The following is a 25,567-nucleotide window of genomic DNA, read 5'->3' as shown; positions in this document are numbered from 1 at the left end:
ATAGACCAACACTAAAATGAATGGATGAATCTATGAAATAAAAACAAGGCCCAGAAACATATATTTAAAAGCTGAGGCAGGAGGATGATCACATAAGCCCACTGAGTTTGAGGTCAGCTTAGGTAACATAGTCAGATCCTATCTGAAAGAGAGAGAGGGAAGGATGGACTTACCATGTAATAAGAGTTATCGCTGAACAAAGTAAAACAGATTTAAATTAGGGAGACAGTCAAACCATTTCCCCAGTTATGCCAAATGTACAGCCCAACACTGCTTGACCCACTATTCCCTGCACATTTACCAAAGGCCATTTGTACAAGGTTCTAGGCCAGGTACTAGTCATGCAGGGCTCGAAAGAAACTATCCTCACTTTCGAAAGGTTCTTCTAGAGATGAAAGTAAAGTAACGCTGAAGACGCAACTTCCCACTCTAACCAGCTGGTTATGAAGGGTTCTTCTTCTCTGTCTTCCTGCTGACCGGGGAGAAGGTAGCTGACCGTCACTCACACCAGGAGAAGAGCACATCCCTCACTGGCCAGGTCTGGAGGTGTTTTCTGACTAACACAGGCTCAGGAAAGTGCTTTTGAAGCACACATCACTTAAAAGCAGAGCTCGCTCCCAGCCACCCCCTTTCTACAGGCAGAATCGCCCGCTGTGTCCGAAGCTTATCCTCTCAGCAGACAGTTCTTTCCCCTGGTGGTCAGGGATATGAATGCTAAAGACACAAAGATGGCAGCTAAGGTTGTGACCAAGTAAGAGTCATGTGCTTAGAATATTCCAGGCTACAGCTGTAATTTCCAGCACCAAAATGAGAAATGTATGAAAATACAAAGAGAAAGAAGACATTGCAGGCCTCAGGCATCTTAACTGAGGGCACAGTGACAGCTACAGAGCATCTGCTTTATGCCCAGCCCTGGGGACAGAGCTGACAGGTGACAATCCTCACTCATCCTGTAAGAGTGAACAGAAACATTCACCTTAGTGCTGTTTGAAGTCAGGAAAAGCTAGGAACAACCTGCGAGCTCATCATCAAGGAAGGGTCCAACTTACTAAAACTTATAGTACATTCCAACAGAAACAAGTGAGCCGTCGCTACAAACTGGAATAAGTAAGCTGCAGAAGCACTCAGCAACCCAGCACCCAGGAGGTGGAGGCAGGTGGGGGCTACACATTAAGACGCTACCTCAAAAAAAAAACAAAAAAAAAACCACACTACAAACCTCCTAAACAAACAAACAAACAAACACAAAAAGTAAACATGCAGATAGGTCTGTACGTAGGGCCATGAAAGATGATCAATTCTCCCAATCAATCAAGTGAAAATGGCAGAAGAGTATGCTCAGTGTGAGCCAATATTTTAAAAATTACTTATGTAGATACATATAAGCACCATATTTGTCTATTATTAACAGGTTTCTTCTGAGTGGCAGGCCTCTGTCTCTGCAGTTGAGCTCATGCACCAAGAGGCTGCACGGAACAACCCTAACAGCAGCAGTGTGTGGGGCTGGGCCCTTCCCATCACCTGGTCCTCACCATATCTTCTGCCCTCCAGCTATCAGAGAGAAGATGCCGTCCTGTGTCAAATCCAGGGGTCTTCTTCCTTCTGAACTATTTTCTCCCAATCCTTCTTGGACGGACACTACCTGTTCCATGCGGGGTATGTGCTCACCCCAGACACTAACTCTCACTTACTTGAGAACCCCAGCTTTCTTTTTCTACCTGCTTGTCCCAGGTAATCTCACCTGCTCCTATGGTTCAACCTCCCCCTGCAAGCAGATGTCTCCAAGTGTGTGTCTCTAGGCCAAAGGCCCCTGGGCATGGGAATGTGTCTCCAGGCTCTTACTGGGCACTTCCTCATTCCAAGCACCCCAGACTCAACATCTCCGCCCACAAATAGCAACACCACCAACTGGAGTGCTCTCCAGTTCTCTCACTCCAAGACACAGGTTCCCCGCTTTAACACTTCCTACACCCTTTCCTTTCTCCCCGTGCCCCTCTCCACTCCTATTGCCCTAACTCACATTCTTATCACCTCTCCCTGGGTCTACTGAAACAGTTACAATTAACATGTTTATAATTCAGAGGAGAAAGTAGCTATTTAAATATTCTAGGCAGGGCTGGCAATGTAGCTCTGTGGTACAGCATCTGCTCAGCATGTGTAAGAACTGGGCAACTTCAGACGGGCGTTGGTGGCGTAGCCTTTAATCCCAGCACTTGGGAGGCAGAGTCAGGCAAATCTCTGTGAGTTCGAGGCCAGCCTGGTCTACAAAGCTACACAGAGAAACCATGTCTTGAAAAACAAAACAACAACAACACCCCCCCCCCCAAAAAAAAAGAAAAAAGAAAAAGAACTGGGCAACTTCTGTCTGGAATCTGGTCCTTTACAATTCATCTTCTACCCTGAAGCCATAATACTGTTTTAAGGTAATTTGATGGGGATAGGGTGGAGCTCAGTGGTAACACACTTGCCCAGTAACAGGGACAGAAATACTTAAGAGAAAAGGGGCGAGGGGAGGGAAAAAAAAAGTAAGGGAGAATATGAATCACAAAATGCCCTCAAGTTAGCTTCTAAATACAGCATTAAAGCTCTGGATATCCGGGACCACTCTGGCCTTACTCTCCTCTACGTCACCCTCCTCTACAGAAATGAAAACTGCATGTCTGCTTTGGCATCATGCTGTCTGCCCTGTCACACTTCTGAGTCTTAGCTCACATGGCTCCTTCTGCTGGAAATATATTATTTATTTATTATTGTTGTTGTTATTTGGTAGTTGCTGGGCAAATGTTCTACCACAGACCTACATCCCCAGTTCTACCTAGAATAACGAAACACCTACTTTCTCCTCTAAATTGTAAACCTCTTGAGGGCAAAACCTATTCCTTACTCTAGTAATATTCCTAGTCCTCAGCACAGGGCTATTGCAAAAGAGACAGTAAGTGCTTGCTGAACTGAATCAAACTATAACCATTTTTGTTTGTTATGTGTTTGTTGCTTGAGACAAGGTCTCCCCCACCCCACCCCAGCCCTGGCTGTCCTGGAACTCACTATGTAGACCAGGCTGCCCTTGAACTCACACTGCACCTGCCTCTTCCTCTTGAGTGCTGGGATTAATGGTGTGAGCTCCCACACCTGGCTTCCAAATTAGTTTTGTACTAACCCTTAGACACGGATGCAGTTGATTGAGAAAAGCACACAACTGCAAATAAAAGCTCTGCTGTAATAAAGTGAATTCAAAGGTCCTGAGAAGATGACGTTTTTGATTCTGTTCTTTTTCCTGCTCAGAATTTCTTCTGCCCATCACACCAGGTTTTATGCGATTAGTCCATTTACTTAACAAAGAATCAGACCTCTCTACTGTATCCTTTTATAAATGGTAAGCTGAAGCTCAGTAGAATAATTTGTCAAGGTCTCCCAGCTAGGAAGTCCTGAGGCCAGGATTTGATCTGTGTGACTCTGAGGCCACTCTCCGAACCTTTACCATCTTGTACTGCTCCTTCATTAGGGCCTGACACAGTGTTCATGGAGGCTCTACTGAGATAATGCAATGCACCTTCTTAGTTCTCCAACCAGAAGAGGACAGACCCTGAGAAATAACTAACATGCAGAAGGCTTGATAATCACGCCAGGACAATGAAGTCACTGCCTTTAGTCTTCAGGGGCCAGTGTATCCTACAGAGCTCCCACAAAGGCCATACTCAGAGAGGTAGGGGGGACCTGCAGGTATCAAAGACAACAACTGAGGAAGTGCAGGACTAAAAGGGAGGTTAAGGGGAAGCCAAATGTTTCCCATGGCTCATGTTCTGAAGGCCTGGTCCCCAGCTGGTGGCACTTCTGGGAAGTGGTGGAAACTCTGGAAGGTGGGGCTGAGTGGAAGATCACTTGTGACACACCTCTGAAGGGGACATGTTCCTCCTTGTCTCTGCTTTCCCACCACATGAAGTGAGCAGCTTTGCTTCACCATGGTGCCCTGTCACACCATGGCTTAAGGGAACATGGCTGAGACTGACCATGTCAGCATCGGTCTTTCCTCCTTTTGAACTGACATTCTTAGGTATTGTCATGGCAATGGAGAGCTGGCCAACACAGTATCTAACTTAACTCCTGCAAGCCCCAGAACAACAAACTCCCTGTCTCACAGGAAAAGAGCCTGAGGTACTGAGGGCTAAGTATCTTAGGAAGCAAGGTGAAAAGCAGGGCTGGTCGCCAAGACCATTCATAAGTAGCCCAGCTTTTGCCCTAGTTTATCACCTCTGGTGATCAAACAGTCCCACCTTCTCTGATTTCAATGAAAAAAAGAAAAAGAAAGAAAAAGAGGTTCCATGACCTTTCCCCAAGGTCACAAGTTGGTCAGTAGCTACATCAAGGAAGTTAATGATCTGCAAAAAGTCATTATTTGCTCCATGAAGTTTATGTTTTAAAGTAAGCAGTGTCACTGCTGGTCTTATGACCTAGGTCAGGTCCCCTGGGTTTAAGGTTAAGGGTTTCTGCATCCTAACACATTGTTAAAACAAATTCCCCACAGGAAGCAACCGTTTGGTCATTTAGCAAACATTACCAAATACCAGGTACATCCCAGGTCCAGGCTGAGCACTGGCCAGAATGCTGAGCAAGACACAGCTCTGCACTTCTTATCTCCAGGCAGGACAAAACACAGGGAACACACTGACACATGATGCTATTACAGGCCCTAGGCTGTCACTAAAGAGCATCCCCAAGAGCCCTAAAAAACAACTGAGTCAATTCAACTAACCAGGGAACATCAGAAAACAGGCAGTGTTTCCCCTGAGTCTCTGTAATTACCTAAGGAGGTAAGACTATTGTAAGAAAGAAGCAACAACATGGAGGCCTGAAACAGTATGGTGTGAGTAAGGATGATGGGTAAACAAAATGATGTCCCAAGAGATGACCACATCACCTCTGTGACTATACGACCTTACATGGAAAAAGGGACTTTACAGGTATGATTAAGGTTAGGGACCATGAGATGAGATTAGCCTTGATTTTCCAAAGTGGGTTCAAGGTAAATACATGAATTGAACAATTTCTTGAATTGGGACAAGGTGGGGTACATGGAGGAGGCCGAAGGCTGGTCAGAGAGATGGGCTGTGAGGAGAGCTCTATTTCACAGCGCTAGTTTTGAAGATGGAGAAAGCGGACAATAAGCTAAGGAATGTAGGTAGCTTTTAAAAAGGAGCTGAACCATCCCTTCCAGACTTCAGAAGGAATGTGACCCTGCTGACTCTTCGGGTGTCAGGAAGTGGCAGGACACGGTGTAAGACCATCTTAGAGCTGTTGCTCATCACTTGGTGTCTGACTTGCAGTAAGTTACTCTAAACTCACAAAGCTTCAATTTTCCTATTTTCAAAATGGAGAAAATAATTATAATGACTTTACAGGATTGTTACATGGGTCATGGATGTGACAGCACTTTATAAATGCGAGTAGCTATTTACTGTAGTTAACCAATCATGAGTTAAAGCAGTGAGGCATCTCTGAAATCAGGGCAGCAGAGCTGACAAACACCTCCCCTGGACTCTCAACATGTGACATTACAGTGAGGCATGCCTGCTTGCCAGCCTTCCTCATCGCCTCATCTTCTGTTTGCTCGATGACCTTTGCCCACTGGTTTATGATAAAGGAAGCCACTCACAGAGGCCCAATAACTGCAAGGCTCAAAGGTCTTCTCATAGCTGGCCCTCAGCTTCCCTGAGCACTTGAGAGTCTTAGGGCCACTGGCTTCCAATGCCTCTGAAGACGCTTGTCCCTGGCCCATATGCCATTTACTGCCCTGCCTTTCTCCTTCTCCTACATTCCCTTAGCCTCCCACAGCTGTCACCTCCCCTCTCTTCTGTACCATGGATTTTCTTCCAGGCTCGATCCTTTTAGTTATTCCTTTAACTCAGAGAATTCATTCACTTATGTGACTCTAAATAGATATTTCCTCGAACATTACTTTTAAATATGTATTTCTAGTCTAACAGTCTCACTTGAGCTGGGCATTTCCATGAAAAGGGTTTATGTAAGAATTCAAAATGCCCCTCAATAGACTGTGACCCAGGATATATATAAGCCAAATAAACCCAAGTTGCTTTTGAAAAAAAAAAAAAAAAGAATTCAAAATGCAGCAGTGTGGTGTGGTGGTGGTGCATGGCTTTAATCCCAGCACTTGGAAGGCAGAGACAGGTGAATCTCTGTGAGTTTGAGGCCACCCTGGTCTACAGAGTGAGTTCCAGGACAGCCAGAGCAACACAGAAAAACACTGTCTTGAAAAAAAAAAATTCAAAATGTTAGTAAAACTGACTAAATAGAAATAGCAGCAGGAAGCTCCCACATGAGGCACAAAAGAAAACTCTACATTCTGATTTTAAAAAGGCTAAGTTTGAGAAGATGGCAGAACCCACAGAGAAGAGCCATGTGGCCAGCGTCCAGGGCACAGTGCAGTGAGCTAACCTAGAAGAAAGCTGGTTTCTCCACTACCTTTCTGAGGTTCACTCACTCTGCGACCTTGGAAAAGTCATGTCAGCTCTGTGGGTTTCCCTGTATATAAACTGAAGCAGCTAAATGGATTTCATGGAAATCAGGAAAATGTGGGCTGGCAAGACAGCTTAGTGGGTAAAGCGAGGCACTTGTCACCAAGCCTACCGACCCGAATTTGCTGTCCAGGACCCCTATAGTGGAGAGAACAGACTTCCAAAAGTTGACCTTTGCTCTACAGACACACACTGTGAAATATGTGTACCCCTACAGGTAAACATACACATCACTATTAAAGACATACACTTTAAAAGAAAAATGATACTCTTATCAGTAAATGAACAAAGAACACAATTTACAAAAAGATGGAAAAAAGAAAAGGTGGTTTATAAATCTATTACAAACACTTATTCTACTCAGTAAATGAAAACAGGAATCTATTTCTCTGACCTATCCATTTTTTGATCTGGTGGATTAATGACATTTGAAGGAGGTATACTAATGAGGAAAACCTTCCTAGAATCTACGATTCCCAAACAGACCAAGACAGGAGGTGCACAGGGCAGTCTAGATGAAGGCCTTGGGTAAGCTGGAGCCTCGAGCACCGGCCACAGCAGCTAGCTAGAGGTTGAGCTGCTCTTTCTAAAGAGGCATTCTTGCTTGTGGGGGGAAAGTCAGACTGAATCAAGAAACAGAGATGGGCTGGGTGATGGTGGAGCAGACCTTTCATCCCAGCACTCCAGAGGCAGACGGGTCTCTGTGAGTTCAGCCTGGTCTACAGAGTGAATTCCAGAACAGGCTCCAAAGCTGCAGAGAAACCCTGTCTTGAACAACCCCCAAGAGAGAGAGAGAGAGAGAGAGAGAGAGAGAGCAGAGCCTTGGAGGACCCCTGCTCAACCCTGTCCCTTTCTGCACTCCTGTTCTGTAGCAGTAAGGCTTGAGACACACTGGTACATACATACATACAGCATGGTCTTGCTGGCATGGAGTTACTGCCTAGCAAATAGAAAATAAAGAAGTAAATAATTAAATAAGTAATTACAAACTGAGATAAGAGCCAGGAGGGAAACGGTTTAAAAATACAGAGGTAGCAGCCAGTTCAGTGTCACTTATGCCAAGAGAAAGGAAAATAATCAATGGTTTCAAATCACAGGTCTGGGAAGATGAGAACTGTGACAAGACCACTGAATTTGAACAGTACAAAATCACTGTGTCCTGAGAGAGAGGTGTGACTGTGGGAGAGGCCCGCTGGGAAAGCCAGAAGGCCAAAGAAGGGCACTGTGTGTAGTGATCACTTTGAAAGAAATTTGGCTCTAAAGGGAAAAAGAGAAACAACGAGTCTGGGAAAGATGGCAAAGGCAGCTAACAGGGAGGATTCGCGCCCATGTGCAGGCAGGAGACAGTAAGGAGATAGCTCTGACAACAGAGGAGAGGCGATGGGCTATCACACTTCCCCACTTCCACAGCTGCCCCTTGTGAAGTCCGGCTAAGGGCTCTCTGAGGAGCTGTGTCTGCTCCATTCTCTCAGTCCTTCGTGCTTTCATCATGTCTCACCCTGGTGACCTGTGCCACACTCTGTTCCCATGGCTCACTCCCTCACATCTTTTGCATGTCTGTTCAGATGTCACTCTATGACACTCTGTCTGCACCAACACACTCATTGCTGGGCATTTGCATCTGCCCTACTTTCCATGAACTATCACCATCTACCACTGCACAAATGATTTGCTTCTTCTCTGGTGCTTTGCTTCCTTTCACTATTGATTGTTATTTTGAGACAAGGTCTCTGTAGCCAGGAACTTACTACATAGTCCAGGATAGCCTCAAACCCCTGGCAAGCCTCTGCCTTAGTCTCCTGGGCACTAGGGTTATAGGTATGATCCACCATGCCCAACTAGGGTAGAGATCTTCATCAGTGTCGATCACATGCACCCATTACAGTGCCTGGCACATGACAGGTGTTCTAGTTTCATCTGTTGATGTAATAAAATACTGTGGCAAAGGTAACTTAGGGAAGAAGGGTTTATGTGGCTGACAGTCCCAGGTTAGCCCATTAGTGCCAGGATGTTAAGGGAGGAACTTAAAGCCTCACAGGCACAGTCAAGAGCAAAGAGAACAGAAATGCCGCAATCCTGGATTGCTTGTGCTCAGCTAGCTTTCTCTGTCACATATCCAGGGCCCCAAACCAGGGAGTGGTGCCTCCCACAGTAGGCTGGATCTTCCTCTACCAATTATCAGTTAAGACAATCTCCCAAAGAAATGCCCACAAGACTACTAGATCTACACAATTCCTCCTCAGGGCTCTCTTTCCAGGATTCTAGGTTGGGATGACAGATAAAAGCAGCAGGCCCTGAACAAATGCCTCATGGCCACCTATGTGGTCCCCTGCCCCCCACCCCACCCCCATATTCCTCACCTTTACCTTCTTCCCTTAGCCAGCAGAAGCTCCAGCCATATATCCCATAGCTTAAAAGCATCAAATGGTTATAACAGTGTGTTTTTTTAACCTAATAAATTGCTAATAAGATATTCTACTAAACACTCATGAGTAACCCCGAGTTAAAAACAAAACCTACAGGCTTGATTGTTTGTCTATCATTTTGACAATGAAGTAGACTGAAACTAGGGCCTTGTGCAAACTAGATGGGTACTCTACCACCAAATACATTCCCAGCCCAGTTTTCTTTCTTAATGGATTTTTCTTAGTCTATCACACGAGACATTATGTTGAAATTTCCAAAAGAAGAGACAGTGATGCAGCATTTTCCAAGCTTACCCAACCCCAGCACCCTTTCTTCAAGAGATATATACACTAGAAAACATGGTGCTGGGGATAAAGTCCAGACTCAGCTGGCTGTCGGGCTGCCCAGCTTCTTTGCAGGCAGACCCTTTTACTCTCACCATGCATTCACATCCTAATGTGCCATTTCAGGACTTGAGGCTTCCTTTCCTTCCTCATGCCTCTGCCTGCAACAAACAGCAGTTCATTCTGACCTAAAACCCTTCCTAATTCATTGAGAGGAGAGTGCCATTGCACCTTCACAGACTCTAGTACATCCCCCGACTCTCGTATTCTCAAAAGTCAATCACAATTATACACCTACATGCTTGTTTTCTAAGCAAGAACTAAGAGGATCTTACAAACACAGACCAGGCATCATTCTCTGGCACTCACTATAAGGCATGGTATATCAAGGTCCTTGATGTTTGTCAAGTGAATGAATTATTCCAGATTAAAAATAAAATACAGATCAAATGATGCAAGCCTCTCGCTGATCCTCACATTGCTCATTGGTTTTAACACAGAGCCTTGCCCTGGAAGCTTTTCCAGTGCTATCTCCTCTCGCTCTATTGGATCCTTCTCATCAGTGTTCAACATGTTACGATCCTCTCCCATCTTCAAACCTTGTACTTACTCAACCTATCTCCTTTCCATTCCTCATCCTGTCACCTCTCTTTAATACCAAACTTCTCAAAAGCATTTTCTCTTTTCAGTGTCATTTACACACCCCCTTTGCTCCTCTAGCTCCTGCCCCCAACCTTGCCTTTGGGACTGTCCTAAAATTACTAATGACTTTATCTCATAAACCAGTGCCATTTTTAGACTAAGCTTATTTGGTCCAGTGATAACCATGGATAAATGGCTGACTATGCCCTCCCCAAACCCTGACTCTCATTTCAGAGACAATATTCTCTTCTGTCCCTCTGGCCAACATTCTCAGTGTGGTCCTAAAAACCCCTTAAATATTCATGTGCTTCCAGATTTTGGACTTGGCTCTTTGCTCTCCTTAGAGTCTTCCTGCAAAGGCTTATCTAGTTTTGTTTCCTCAGCTCCTCGCTATATGTTGATGGTAAAGTATTCCCACTGAAATGGTTATAACCTTTCTTTAGTTTCAGCTTTATGCATCCAACAACATTTTGGCTTTTGTTTTGATTTGGTTCTTTGTTTTATGAGATAGGGTTTCTCTACATAGTCCTGGCTGTCCTGGAACTCTCTCTGTAGACCAGGTTGGCCTCAAACTCAGAGATCCACCTGCCTCTGCCTCCTGACTGCTGGAATTAAAGACTGCATCCAATATCTTTTTAGACATTTCTCTGAGATGTTCTATGATTCTAGAGACAATAGGAAACGTGAAAAAACAAAAACAGTTTCAAAATGAAGAACTTATGAATGAGTTAAGAGTCAGCAGAAGAGAGAATTAGTAGTGTGGAAGACATATCTGAAGAAATTGTCTAGACTGTCGACAGAATCTCAGGAGGGAATAGAAAGTAAAAACACACTGGAAGAAAGAATGGTTGTAAATTTTCAACAAATAAACATGAACTTGTAGGTCTGGGAAATATATGTGGGATAAATAAAAAGGAATACATGCTGTGGTAGCCAATACACATGACAGCCCTTAGTGAGTCTCATACCCTGGTAACCACACCTTGTGTAGTGCATTCAAAATGTACCAGGGTTGGTCAAATGCAGCCACAGGCAGAATACGATGAAAATGACAGCGTGTTACTTTTGAGATTAAGCTATAAAGGAAATGATGGAAACCAGGTATGGTGGCTCAGGCCTGTAATCCTTTGAGAGCCTGAGACAAGATAATCACAAGTTTGAGGCTGGCTTGGGTACACAATGAGTTTCAGGCCAACCTGGGCTACACAATGAGTTTCAGGCCAACCTGGGCTACACAATGAGTTTCAGGCCAACCTGGGCTACACAATGAGTTTCAGGCCAATCTGGGCTACACAATGAAACTGTTTCAAAAAAAAAAAAAAAAAAAAAAAAAAAAAAAAAAAAACCAACCAAAGAAACAAACAGCAAATTGTGGCTTCTGTATTGATTGTTGTTTCAATTCTTGTCCTTTTTGGGGTCACTGGCTCTGGGGAAGTCAGCTGCTTTGAGGAGCAGCCATGAGGATAGTCCCATGTGATGAGGAACTAAGGGCCTTTCTCCAAGCAATCCTCTAACACCTGTTATCTTAGAAGCCCATCAGAAGACAGCAGCCCGATGACAAGCTCTTAAAAGACAATGAACAGCCAGGAGGAGTGCTGTACACCTCTAATCACAATATTTAGGCGATGGAGATAAGAGAATCGGGAGTTTAAGGTCATTCTGAACTACACAGCCAGCCTGGTCGTAAGAGCCTCTATCAAACCAAACCAAACTAAACCAAAATAAGCACATCCCGAGCCAGAGCCATTCGGATACACTGGCTCCTGGTTTGCCGACCCTTAGAGAAACTACGTGAAATAATACTTTCTTAAGCAGCTAAATTTTAAGACACTTTTATGCAGTAATAGATAACTAATATATTGCCAAAACCAAACAGTTCTGAATCGCTTACAAAAAGCCTTCTCCATCTGGTCCAGACTGTCTCTCAGCCTCACTTCCTGCCATACTCTCTCTGGCATGTTACATTTTAAACACACCTCACAACTCGGAGCTTTTGGGACAGGACTGTGTTCTCTCTCCCACTCCACCCTCAATGCAGCTTCCACGATGCACCCACTGCTTGACACATTCTTCAACACCTCCTCTCCTACTTCCATACACTTGGCTAGCATCTCCCCATCGTCAGAGCACTGTACTACACCACAGAAAAAAGTCTTATTACACTGCCCATCTTCCATCAGATTTAAAGCTCCAAGAAGAAGGGAGCAATTCCTGCCTCCTTTACACCCCCACAGTTCCCAGCACACAGAAGACACTCTGTAGATATTTGTTGCTTACATCCTACAAGGTAGAGCCAGGCAGGAAGGCTAAAAGTTGAAGCATAAACGTTCTCAGGAAATGATCCAAGTAAGATCTTCACCTGATATAACTGTAAAGGAACCAAACCCCACCCCACCCCCCTTCATTCCAAGCAATTTCAAGTTTAGGGAAGGCTGAGTAAGGTCAGGATTCAAAAGTTGGATGGATTCCAGTTCTTGCTAAGTCAAATCTCATGGTAGTTCTATTATGGCCCTTGAGCTGTAATGTCTGAACATCCGACACACCCATTCTGGAAAGCACTCAAAACTATACTCAAAGGTCAAACAGAAATGGTTTTTAAAATGATCACCTGTCCTGCCTTTTAGGACAATCCTAGCTTATTATGTTGAGATTTAAGATCTGATCACGTACGGTATCTGTGGTATGTGTCTAAACAGGATCATATATATATATATATATATATATATATATATATATATATATATGTGCATAAATAAACAGGTCATAAAATATTAAACACTAGTACCCTCTACTGGTGGAAAGGCCTTACAAGCTCATGTGAATGGTCTTATTGCCCTCTAGTGACCACAACCTACAAAGACAGCAAATCCTGCCACAGATGGGAGCATCTCCTTGGCTATAATGATAGGGTTTTATGTTCTTTAAGCATCTAATTTCCTCAGATGCTGGTTTATATTACAGGGGTGCAACTCTAAGACTCTTGGGAGCTCCCTGGGGACTCTGCACAGCTCTTCCCAGCTGTTAGTGACAGTGTGACGCTGCTCTCTCCTGCTTCTCAGGAACAAGAGGTCAAGGGGAGGCAGAGGAGGCGACGGCTGCTCTAGTGAGGGCAGAAGCAGCAGCTGTGAAAGACTACCCTGGACTCTCCGGGGAACAGAGAGCAGCTTGAGGAACACGTGTTGTTCCTCCCTTGCCTATTATCCACAGTTGTGTGCTGCACTAAAATGGCAATTCAACGTGGTCCCTCACTTACCTCTGAAATATTTCCAAAGCCATAATAAATGACACAGCGGCAAATGTTGCATTCATTTTGTTTTACAAACCAGGCTTTGCCAGTTATTGCCACTGATGACAGATTAAGCTGAGTTTCTTTCAAGATTTAGCTGAAATGCCACCTCCTTTATGGAGTCTTTCTGAAGTACCGAGCTCTATCCTTGCTGATCACATGCAGACTCTCCAGATCAGAACAGTGGACAGTGTCGGGTGGCATGTGCTTGTTTATAGCGGCAGCAAGGCACTGTTCCTGCTTGTCTACACCATCACCTTCTCTACCAAACCCTCAGCATCTCCAGGTCACAATCAGGTCTCAATCGTTTTGCATAGTCAGCATCGGGCACACACAAAATGTTACCTATCTATCACTGTCACTTAGCAGCACTATACGATAAGTACAGAAATTAAATACAGGGTTTTAAAACCTTATATAATAACCAAACAGAGTAATTCTGTCCACTCTAATCAAAGAATGGGGGGAGATGTGGCAAGATGACTCAGTGGGGTAAAGGTGCTTACCACCAAACCTTGCTACATCTTGGAGGGAGCAAACCAATATCCACTAAGTTGTCCCCTGACCTCCGTAAGTACACTGTGGTAAACGGACACCCGATCCCCCTCCCAACACACAATAAAATGAAAACAAAAAATTTAAAAGATTGAGGACTTCGTTTTGTGTGTATTGTCACTTCATTTTTTTTCTCGAATTTTTACTATATGTTACAAAAGTGTTAGCCTGAGGCTAGTAAAACGTTCTAAACAAAGGTCCCATCCAATGACAGTGTGAAAAGCTCGGATGGGTCAGATAACTAGCGATGTACAGGAAGAAGGGGAGATACACTGGAAGGACTATTCACAGAGTGCAGGAGCGTACCTATCTTTGTCGATCGCAACACCTCCTTGGAGGGTATTTTCTTCTTTAATTCTTGTAAGGCTGTAACTAGGTTTTCTTTGGTTTGATCAGGAAGCTCCAACATAGTTTTCCATCTTTTTATGTCTTCTACAACCACAACTCTCTGTGAAAAAGAAAAGTCATTTGGAAAATGGAACATTTTCATTAGAAAGACATCTGCCTTCACCTGAGCTAATGGCTCTCCTATTGACATATGAATTATTGATTATGACCTGAACCAAAGCACAGTGTGTCTGATGGCCCCCAACAATGGGTAATTGCTTAAAAGCAGGTCCTGCTTACTGCAAATCAGGAGGAGAGTTGCATCTATTAGGAAAAGTGCAACTTTTAATCTCACCATGCCAGACACCACTGGGCACTTAGCAGTGAGAGGTACTAAGGAAGAGAGGCGAAGGGAAACGATGCCTAGGTGAATCAACCTCAGAGCTCGTTTAAGTGTCTTAATTTGTATGCACGGAGCAGAGACATCATAAAACCATGTTTCCTTCAACAATAAAAATCACACAACACTTCCCCACTTCCCAGAGGAGAAAACCCAAATTTTCTTTCTGAAAGAATTTAAAAAACAAAACAAAAAAAAACCTTCAAAGACACAGAAAGGTACAGGGAGCAACCCACCACTTAAAAAGATTGCCATTCCCCATAAACTAAAGCATTATAAAATTCAAGTCCTTTCCCTCCCTCACCAAACTCATTTCCCGTCTTCCTTTCCAAAAGAAGCTAGTGTCTTACGGCTGACTCTCATGCTTCCATTAAGTACAAAACACTAGAAATTAGGAATTTGGGGGAAGGAGCTTTTGTACTGTCATGTGATTTTTCTGTAGCTTTGAAATCATTTAAACTAAGAACTTTTTAGTAAACAAAAGTGGCAGGCAAAAAGTAGCTTTTATAATTGAAAATTATATACCTTATCTTGGATCACTATTACCCCAGGCAGGTGGGCAGTTAGGGGTTAAGAGGGGCCTTAGGAGGCTTTGGGGTTCTGGTATGTGTTCACATCAGATACTTAGCATGTGTGTTCTTTCCTACATGAAATTTCAATATAGCCATGAGATATTAAGGTATATTCCTTCCCTTGGAGGGAGAACATGGGGTCTGCTTCCAGCCTAGAAGCAAAGGGTGAAAGGAAGGTACACCCGTTCCCCTATTTCCCAGCCCCCTGCCTGCTTGCTTTGGTTTTGCCTTCTAGGTTCAAAGCTAGGACAGCAAGGAAGAGATTTGACACTGATCGGGTTTTGGTGTTCTCTGAACTGGCAGGCATTTAAAAGATCACTCTCCGCAACAGGATGACGTCTGCCTTCTGCAGTTCCTTGGAGAGTTCCCTGCTAAGAACTCACCTGAAACACCTACTATATTGGTAATGATTCTTACAGCTCTCTCTCTCTCTCTCTCTCTCTCTCTCTCTCTCTCTCTCTCTCTCTCTCACACACACACACACACACACACACACACACACACACACACACACACACGCACAGAGAGAGAGAGAGAGAGAGAGAGAGGAGAGAGAGAGAGAGAGAGAGGAGGAGCTCTAAAGGGAAACAAAGAGAGAGTGATGTGAAAAGCAGAAGGAGATAGTGGGGGGGGGGGACGGGGACCAGTTAGTGGGGAAAGGCAGTGGGAAGTAAGTAAGAACAGATAATGAAACGTATGAAAATGCCATAGTAAGAGCTGGTAAAATGGCCCAGAGGAAACAGGCATTGTCAAACCTGAAGACCTGATTTTAATTCCCCCCAGAACCCATAGTAGAACTGTAGGTTGTCCTCTGACCACCACACACCCACAATAAATAAATGTAAAAAGGAAAAAAATGTCATAATGAAACCCATTATTTTGTAGGCTTTCTGAATACGGACTTCCTCTGTAGGTGCCCACAGTCCTTCTAAGGAGCCTATGAACCTAGTCACCCTATTTGAACCCAAGCTATCCAGCACTCTCTTCTGTGATTGCCCTAAAAAGCTCCAAAAGACAACAGCCTGGCAAGGTATCTGCTTCTCCCTCTGCATCAGCCGGCAACTGTCTTTGGACTTCCCAAGCTCAGGTTTGGTCTGGGTGTTGACCAACTCCCTGAACAGAGTTGAGTTCTCCAATGGAAACTGCCACAGAGGAGCTCTCACCTTACACTGAGGAACGCACACATCCCCAACTTGGACCTTCTCTATGGTCTATGGAAGATGGTGGGTTCACCATCAGAAACTGGTCTTCATGTATTGCCTGCATTAGTTCCAGAGAGATGCACCAGATCCTCATTTGAGAATATCATTTTATAACTACTCCTTGTTCTCAGCCCCTGGGAGACTCAATCAAAACTGAGAGAAAACGCTTTTCCTATGTGCTGTTGCAGTATAAACTAGCATTAGCACTAAATGCTTCAAAAGAGAAAAAAAAAAACAACAGACCCTGAGCCACATAGGAGCTGTTTTCTACTGAAAGGTATAAATATCAACCTTTTCTTATCCAGTGTGTTTTCTTGGGGTATTCATGTTAATACAGTCAGAGCTGCCCCATGCTAGCAGTACAGAATAGTAGTCCTATTATTCTAGACACACATCTTAGAGGGAGCTTCTTTCCCGCATATTTCCAGTTATAAATACTGCTTCAATGTACTCCTGGCTTTTTTGTTTACTGTCTCCTACCAGTTCACTTTCAGTTTCTCTAGATCTTCAAACTCTAGTGGGTGCTGCTGTCTTGCTCTCCCACCCCTCTGCCCAGTGTAATGTAAAGATATTTTACAATACCCTATTTAGCTCATCTGCATTTGTTACTTACTAGAAATATTTTTCCTTTACTTTTTGTCTCCTTTCTTTCTTTCTTTCTTTCTTTCTTTTTAAATATTTATTATATATAGTGTTCTGCCTGCATGTATGCCTGCATGCCAGAAGAGGGCACCAGACCTCATTACAGATGGTTGTGAACCACCATGTGGTTGCTGAGAATTGAACTCAGGACCTCTGAAAGAGCAGCCAGTGCTCTCAACCGCCGAGCCATCGTCGGCCTTGTCTCCTTTCTTATTATCTGTTAAACAGACTGAATTTGTTTTGTTTTGAGACAGGTTCTGCATACCCTAGGCTGGCTTCAAGTTCTCCATCTTCTTGTTTTAACCTTTAGAGTGTTGGAACCTACTGGTATGCACCATTATCTGAATTTTCTTTAACTTTGTTTTTTATTCACAGTTTAAGAGTGATTGTATTTCTTGCCCCTTTAATCCCAGCACTCGGGAGGCAGAGGCAGGTGAATCACTGTGAGTTTGAGGCCAGCCTGGTCTACAGAGTGAGTTCCAGGACAGACTCCAAAACTACAGAGAAACCCTGTCTTGAAAAACAAAAGCAAAACAACAACAACAAAAATAATTGTGTTTTTGTCATTTAAATGCTACCATTTTTAGAACACACATTCAAAGATATTTGTGTCAATCTTCTTACAAGTCTCTTTCAAAAACTCCTATTTTTTCATATTCTTTTTTATTTCTATGTGATGTATTCTAAATGATAGCTTCATTACCAAACTTCCAATTTACCGCTTTTCTCTTTAGCTACATCTCGTCTACTTTTAACTTGTTCAGTATGTTTCTGCTCAACAAACATGTATTTTTCATTGGATAAGTTGTTTCTTTTTCATTCTTATTTCTTATATTTTTGGTTGTGAGCCTAGCCTTTAACGGCTGAACCATCTCTCCAGCTCTTTCATTCTTATTTCTATTCCTTTCATTTTTAAACTCTTGGTGAACATTCAAAACATATTTAAGATTTCAGATTATTCTCTTGTCCCCAGTTCTTGGGACAGAGAATTTATAATTTGCTTTCCTTGTAGTTTATTATCTCACAAAGTGTGTTTGAACTATGAAATCTTCTTTAAAGAAGATTGCTTTTCCTCAGTCTTGTGAAACGTTTTAACAGGAAACTCACAATTCGCCTCTGCAAGTTTTTGGAGTTTCCTGGTTTTACACTAGACTTCATGCTAACTTTTCAGTGTGTACACATAGTAACCAGGCATGTGGTTCTAATGTATTACAGTAGACGCTTTTTCTTATCTAAGACCTCAAGAAGATGGCACTCTTCACACTGTTTTCTTCAACTGGTAGGTGGAATTTTTCTCTCACTTTTCACAAAAATGGTAGACCTATTTTAGTTTTAAATTCCACTGAGGGCATGGGTGCCAGCTCCAGCTCCAAACCGATGAGGCTCTGAGGCCTGTCCCATACTAACCTTGAAGTCTCACCTCTAAACATTACAGCTGCTTTCAATACCCCCACCTCTCCAAATTCAGCTTCATCTTCTATTTAAGGTCCAGGTTTCAATTTCCCGTCTCTTCTTGGTACCTTAGAATTTCCCTTTCTTGTAGCCCTGACTGCCCAGGAACCCACTATGTAGAACAGGCTGGTCTTGATCTGCCTATTTCTGACTCCCCAGTGCCGGGATTAAAGGTGTGAGCCACCATGTTTGGCTATTTAAAGACTTTTAATCTAGCATTTATACACAGTTGGAAACATGTTAGAAATCCCAAATCAGATCATTTTGACTTACGGAATAAATAAGTCCAAACTCTTTGTTTTTGTTTTGGAGACAGGGTTCTCTGTGTAGTCCTGGCTGTCCTGGAACTCTCTCTGTAGACCAGGCTGGCCTCAAACTCAGAGATCTGCCTGCTTCTGCCTTCCAAGTGCTGGGATTAAAGGCATGTACCACCACTGCCTGGCTTGATATAAGACCTCTTCCATGACCCGAGATCCCTTGAGGGTCATTATATGCTCAGGATATATCAGCAGCTGCTAAGACAGCATTTCACACCCACTTCCTGGGATGGTCTTCCTTTACATGATAACCATTTGTCTTTTGAAGGCTCTCCAGTATAAACTCTCCTGTGAAGCCTCTCTTCTACTGCCATTGACCACCTTCCTCTTTGTGGACCATTTACTGCATCTATACTTCTGTGTGCACTCGTGAACAGGGCTATCTTTTCTACCAGACTACAATTTGAGGGTCAATTTGTTCTTATTTTATCTCCCCATCCTCAATGTACAGGAGGCGAAATGAAACAAAGCTAGATACAACAGTTTCAGGTCCAAAGAGTAAGAGCAGAAACTAGAGAGGGGAAAAAAGAATTCTAAAGATCTCAAAGAAATACTTGTTCACAGCTATTCACGTTTTGGAGGGCAGAGTACGGTGGCATGCAGCCCAGGCTCCTGGCCTTGAACTCGATACGTAGCCGAGGACGACCGTCAACTTCAACTTCCACCTTCTGAGTGCTGGAATTACAGAACTGTAAGCATACACCTGCATCCCTTACCAGCATGACTCAGAACACAGACAGACACAAGAGAAACGGCTGCAGACTACAGTGGGGAAAGCTAGTCTGAATACTGAACCATTATCACTGGGAAGATGGGCCTTTCGTCTGGTCTTACAGCCAGGGATGGCTGCAATGCAGGTTGACAAAAGTAACTACAGAAGACAATCACTCATAAGCAGTAATGTGTGCATCATTCCTACAAAGGGAAAGATTCATAAAGCATTCTGATGTGCTAAACCTGAAAGAACTGGCATATTCTCTATCTTTTAATAATAGTTAAAAAAAAAAGTGTTCTTGGAACTAATCACTTCCTAAAGGAGTAAGATGAGATTAGCCAAATTGACCTTTACCATATAAATGTGCACTACATGAATTCCACCGAGTCTCCCTTTTATTGAATGAGATAAGACTATGGTGAAATTACTTGTAATATGCTGATAACAGTAGTAAAATGGTCCTAAGATTTTCATACCTCCCAGCTTGGCATTCAGAAACTTCTATTTCTCTTTAGTTTTAGTGGCAGACTGTGTGGACTCAGACTGCCTAGTTCAAACCCCAGTTCTGACACTCAGTGCTGTACTGGCCTTAGGCAAAATGCCTCATCTCTCATGCACTGGTTCCTTCCTTCCTTCCTTCTTTTCTTTTCTTTTCTTTTCTTCTCTTTGTGTATGGGTTTTTGCATGTCTGTTCACCAAGTATATGCCTGGTGCTCTCAGAGGCCAGAAGAGGATACTAGATATCCTGGAGCTGGAGTTATAGACAGTTGTGAGCTGTCATGGGTGTTTGGACATGTTCTAGGTCCTCTGGAAGAACAGCCAGTGTTCTTAGCCAGTAAACTATGTCTCCAGCCTCTGGATTCTTCATCTGTAAATGATAAAACTATACCTTTCATAGCTGTTACAAAGACTTAAGAGTTAATATCTATAAAGCATCATATAATGCCCTAGCTATAAAAACAGGCTCGACAAATGCCATCATTATCATCAACCTTACCTGGAGCTTACTATACAAGCCTTTAAATCTTATTTTTATATTTTTATTTATTTATGTATGCATAGGTCATAGGGTATATGTGTTGGTTCTAAGTTGACTCTCTCCTTCCACCATTTAAGTCCTAGGTCATCAAACCCAGGTCCTTAGTTAGGCTTGGCAGCAAGTGCCTTTACCCATGGAGTCATCCTGCTGCTGCCCTCTTATTTTGTACAGGAGGAAAACAAAAACTATGGATCTTTAACTGACTTATGCATACTGCACATTCCATACTGGTGTTAATGCAGATATATGTTAACTTTGAAAGTTTGTGTGTTTTCGGAAGAGGACCAGACACCAATGAAAACAGGTAGCCCAGGTGATCCAGCTTCTCAAAATGTCTCTCTTGTAGTTTCCTCAGACTTGTGTATCCAGAACAGCTTCAAGGCTGCTGACTGAGATGAGTCCAGCATCACAGACTACTCTAGCCAGAACCTTAGATAATCCTTACATTATCCCATTACACTGAGACTGGACAACAGCTAGCTCCCCCCAGGACTTGACCATTATCTTAATTTTTTCAGGGTCCCTTAAAGATGCCAGTACCTCCAGACAACAGGAAGCAGTCTAGAGACACAATGCCCACATTCCCAAGAGATGGGGTGGGTGTGGTTTGTGATAATTTGGTGGGTTATGGATATTTGTCATTGTTTAGTGGAGTTGGTTACAAATTGTTATTGGTCATGGTCAGGGGAAAAAGAAAAACTAAACAAAGGAGATTAGATTCAGTAATCTCTTTCTGAAGAGAAAAAGGAGGATATAATATGGAAATGGTGAAATAAAAGTGTGGATTGTTGAGTCTACTTTTGAACAACCACTAATTGAAAATTAGTTAGAAGCCGGGCGTTGGTGGCACACGCCTTTAATCCAGCACTTGGGAGGCAGAGGCAGGCGGATCTCTGTGAGTTCAAGACCTACAAGAGCTAGTTCCAGGACAGCCTCCAAAGCCACAGGGAAACCCTGTCTTGAAAAACCAAAAAAAAAAAAAAACCAAACAAACAAAAAAAAAACATTATTTTTTATTTTTATTTATTTACTTATTTATTTTTCAAGACAGGGTTTCTCTGCAGCTTTGGAGACTGTCCTGGAACCAGCTCTTGTAAATCAGGCTGGTCTCCAACTCACAGAGATCCACCTGCCTCTGCCTCCCTAGTGCTGGGAATAAAGGCTTGCACCACCACCACCCGGCTCCAGCTGATCATTTATAATTAATAGTAAGTCTCCATGTCATGATTTGGGAGCTGGCTGGTAGGACAGAGAAAGACTAGCTACAACAGGCTTCTAATCCCAACCAACATAGGGTGGCCAGGCAGTAAGATCACCAGTCAGCTTGGTCTATATCATGGTGCTGTCTCAAGACAAGTAAAAACTAAAGCTAAAACATGATGCTGGTGTGTGGGATAAGTAACTTGGCACAGAGTGGATCTACCAAATTCTTTAATCATACAGTTGAACACAGCACAATTTTATATTGTTATTATGCTCTCATGCCCTTATTGGGAGTCTCATGAGGGCTCATATTTTGATCTCAGATTTCTCTTATGTTCTCTGCAGTACCCAGCAGAGTGCTGGGCACAAAGTTGCTTTTTTTCTTTCAAAACCCTAAGTGGGGCTGGAGAGATAGCTCAGCAGTTCAGAGCACTCACTGTCTGCTCTTCTGGGGAACCGATGTTTGGTTTGCAGCACCCACAGGGCAGCTGACAATGGTCTGTAACTCCAGATCCCAAATGATCTGATGCCCTCTTCTTACTGCCATGGGTACTAGATGAACATGGTGTGTATACATATATGTACCCGTACATATTTTTAAAAGATGAACAAAATTTTAAAGAGAGAGCGAGAGAACTGAAGACGGGAGGATTGACGCTTTTAAAGGAGGCAGAAAATATCTCGACATTCAATTTTAACAAATTTTTAATGACTACTTAAAATATGCCAGACTCTAATATATTCCAAGAGAACAGAGGTGAATATTTCAGAGTCCCTGGAGTCATGACACAAGGAAAGTAGTTCTTGATAGAGTAGATAAATGAGTAGAAATTAACTCTATAAAAACAAAGAGAAAGATTTTACAGGAAAAGGGGCCAGCATCAAAAGAAAGCCCTAACCCTTAAAAGAGACAACCATAAAAGAAAAAAGTTAAAAAGTAAGGAGAGGGTGGCTAGAATGTCCTCACACAAATGGAAAGCCATAACATAACGTAAGTCATGCTGGAGCCAAATAGGAAAGGTCTCAGGTGTCACGCCAAAACTTTAGAGTTCTAGATGGTTGTTTAGGAAAATAAACTATATGTCAAGTCCTGTACCTGGCAGTAGAGACACAAAACCACTAGGACACAGGTTCAAGAAGCTCAGAGTGTTGCAGGATGCAGACATGCAAAGAAGCAACTTTGGGAAAGCATGAGTAAGTGCAGCAAGAGGAACTTACTTAAGCTACAAGAGACACAAAGACCATCCTCCTCCGACCAGAGTGGTTTTGTACCTGGGAGACGGATAGCAAAATCACTTACGGGAGTCAGCTGTCTCCTGCTACCATGTGGTTTAGTTTAGACTGAACTAAAATCTTCAGGCTCAGCAGTAAGTGCTTCTACCTGCTGAGCCATCTTGCCTGCCCGGCTCCAGCATATTCTTAATCACTACACTATACGGCTTCCAAGACAATGGAGTAAGAGCATTGCTGGCAAAGGGATTGTAGATTCGAAAGAACAGAAAGTTTCGGAGGCTGGTGATCTAGACACAGCTTGGTGGTGGAGCCTTTACTCAGCAGTCAAGGGGCCTGGAGTTTGATCCCCCAGCACTGTCCCCACCCCGGAAACCATCTTGGCAGCTCCTCTTCAGGGCTTTCTAATACAGGTCTGGTAAGCCTATGGGGGTGCCCAGGAAAAGAATACAACTAGGATCTAAACCAAGTACTCAGAACGCTGCCTTACCACCTCTGTTTCTAGTCCCAGATGCTCTCTTACCTTCAGAAATGTAGACTGGAGGTGCAGGTGTGTCAGTTACACACAGAGAGCCTTGGGATAGATATGGTCACCCTGAATAAACATACAAACCAAGGCAGAACTCTAGGGAGCACAGATATTGGGAATCTCACGTATAGAGAAACCAACCAGGAAAGCTAAAAGTAAATCAGAAATGCAGACAAGGTAAAAGGTGACCAAAGAGATTCACTGCAAGCTGTTTTTAGTACAATCATAATTAACATAGCATTTATATGATTATTGCTTTTTAAAATTTTCTTGGTGTGGTGATAGAGACTGAGTGGAGGGCATGGCAAGCAAGCACTGTACCATTGAGCTACACCCCTAATATATTTCATTTCTTTTCTTGAGACAGTCTTGCTATGTAACACATCATATTCTTGAACTCTCCATCTTTCTGCACTAGCCTTCTAAGTGCAAGGTCTACACTAGCACACTTAGCTCCACTGCTTATTTGTAAATACTCTCTGCCTCTTCCTAACTAGTTGGAATCAAACTTAGTTCCAGGGAGCCAACAGTACATTTAAGTCCCTGTGGTCCTAGGTGGAGCCGTAGAGGGATATGCCAATAAGATGCCAAAGCACTGTAAAGTGTCATCACTTCCTCTTTACTAGGTTTGTCTCTACAGCATATAGAATCCTACTTGAAACTTTAATATTCCTGGCAAAAACTTTTAGGCTGGAGAGATGATGGCTCAGGGGTGGCTGAGAGCATATACTGCTCTTGCAGAGGACCCTAATTCAATTTCCAGCAACCACTTCAGGTAACTTCACAATCACTGTTACTCTAGCTCCAAAGAGATCCAAAGCTTCTAGAGAACACACCCACCATAGACACAGATATACATTATAAGAATACATTTCACCCAGGCATGCTGGTGCAGGGCAGGGGAGGCAGAGGCAGGCAGATCTCTGAGTTTGCGGCTAGGCTGGTCTACAGAGCTAGTTCAAGGACAGTCAGGCCTATACTAATAAACCCTGTCTTGAAAAACAAAACAAAACAAACAAACAAAAAACCTTTTAATCAAGGGGGGTGGTGATCCTATCCGTTAGCAACCATACTCTAAAGCCGGAGTAATTGTATTAGTACAGGGAGGTACAGGAATTGATAAAAGTTTGCACAAGTTATGTGACAAAGAGAAAAAAAAAAATGGTCCCTGAAATGTGCCTACTAAGAAATCCTCACGATCCCCTTTGGCAGTGTCTCATTATCCTCATCCTTTGCACTTTTTCTGTGGTCCCAGATCCCTTCTCACCTTCAAAGATTCAATCGTGGCTTGCTTGTAAACCTTTCCTCCGAGCTGTTTCTTCTGCGGGCTATTCTGGGTCCTAGGCGTTCGAATGACAAATTTATCCATTGTTGGGTGCTCCGACTACCTTCAGATGATTGAGGAGAATTCTGATCAAGAAACAGGGCGAAACTTCATTAAGACGGAGATGTGGATTTTCTAGAAACACTCCTGAATTATGGGGACTCTTGGGTGGTACTTACAGTTAGTAAGCTTTCCTCTCGAGAGAGGAACTCTCTTCTCAAAAACTGAAACCATACGATAACTTTACTTCCTAGGTTAGTCTCTTAGCTTCCAGAAGGGCACACTAAGGGAGGGAAGAGGATTCTAATACCCGAGGTAGTGTGCTGACTTGAGTTGTACCAGAGTTAGGGTTCTACTGGGTTTACAACCACTCCACCGCGGCCCCAATCCCAAGAGTTACTCTAAGACCAACAACAACCATCTCCAGACCTTGGCACAATACAGCAGCAGCACCAGAAACCACTGCTCGGAGGTCAGAGGACCCCAACCAGGTCCATGAACAAGAATCCCACCCTTCCCTTACCCCCAGCACTCGAAGGCCTGGAAAGGGGTTATCAAGTTACAGCTCAGCGTGAGATCCACCGGGAAAATCGGCCTGCCTACAGCTTGGTCTCTTGACCCCCGAGATCCCCCGTCCAACCACGCTTCGCAATTATTCGTACACTTCTTCCCGGGCCCAGTTCCTCGGCGGTGATCTCACGAGAACTACACTTCCCAGAACGCCCTGCGAGGCGCGCGGCGGTCGTGGCTGCAGGAGGCAACACCCCCAGCACGCTCCCGGCCGCGGCGAATTACAGGCCCCAGTCGGCCTCGCTGAGGAGAAGGAGGCGGGCGCCTCTCCGCGCCCACAGC

General features: G+C 43.6%; 1 protein-coding gene across 5 annotated transcripts in view; it reads right to left on the bottom strand.

Moving 5' to 3' along the window:
* Positions 1 to 25,529, bottom strand: part of Tceanc2 (transcription elongation factor A N-terminal and central domain containing 2) — a 33,321-nt gene extending 7,792 nt beyond the window's left edge. The window contains exons 1-4 of one of the 5 annotated variants that reach the window (XM_027402364.2): positions 25,239 to 25,379; positions 24,895 to 24,998; positions 24,659 to 24,801; positions 14,070 to 14,211 (exon numbers count right to left, since the gene is read on the bottom strand). In XM_027402364.2, coding sequence (XP_027258165.1) covers positions 14,070 to 14,211; positions 24,659 to 24,760 — 244 coding nt within the window. In that variant the 5' untranslated portion in view covers positions 24,761 to 24,801; positions 24,895 to 24,998; positions 25,239 to 25,379. Of the gene's footprint in view, positions 1 to 14,069; positions 14,212 to 24,658; positions 24,802 to 24,894; positions 24,999 to 25,238 lie in introns of all 5 variants that reach the window. The other 4 variants (XM_027402365.2, XM_027402367.2, XM_027402363.2 and 1 more) reach the window with 4 other exon arrangements.
* Between the last annotated feature and the right edge of the window lie 38 nt (positions 25,530 to 25,567).

Source organism: Cricetulus griseus, chromosome 2, assembly GCF_003668045.3.
Source record: "Cricetulus griseus strain 17A/GY chromosome 2, alternate assembly CriGri-PICRH-1.0, whole genome shotgun sequence".
Taxonomy (NCBI): Eukaryota; Metazoa; Chordata; class Mammalia; order Rodentia; family Cricetidae; genus Cricetulus; species Cricetulus griseus.
Note: the sequence above shows the minus strand (reverse complement) of the source record. Positions and strands in the feature narration are given on the sequence as shown.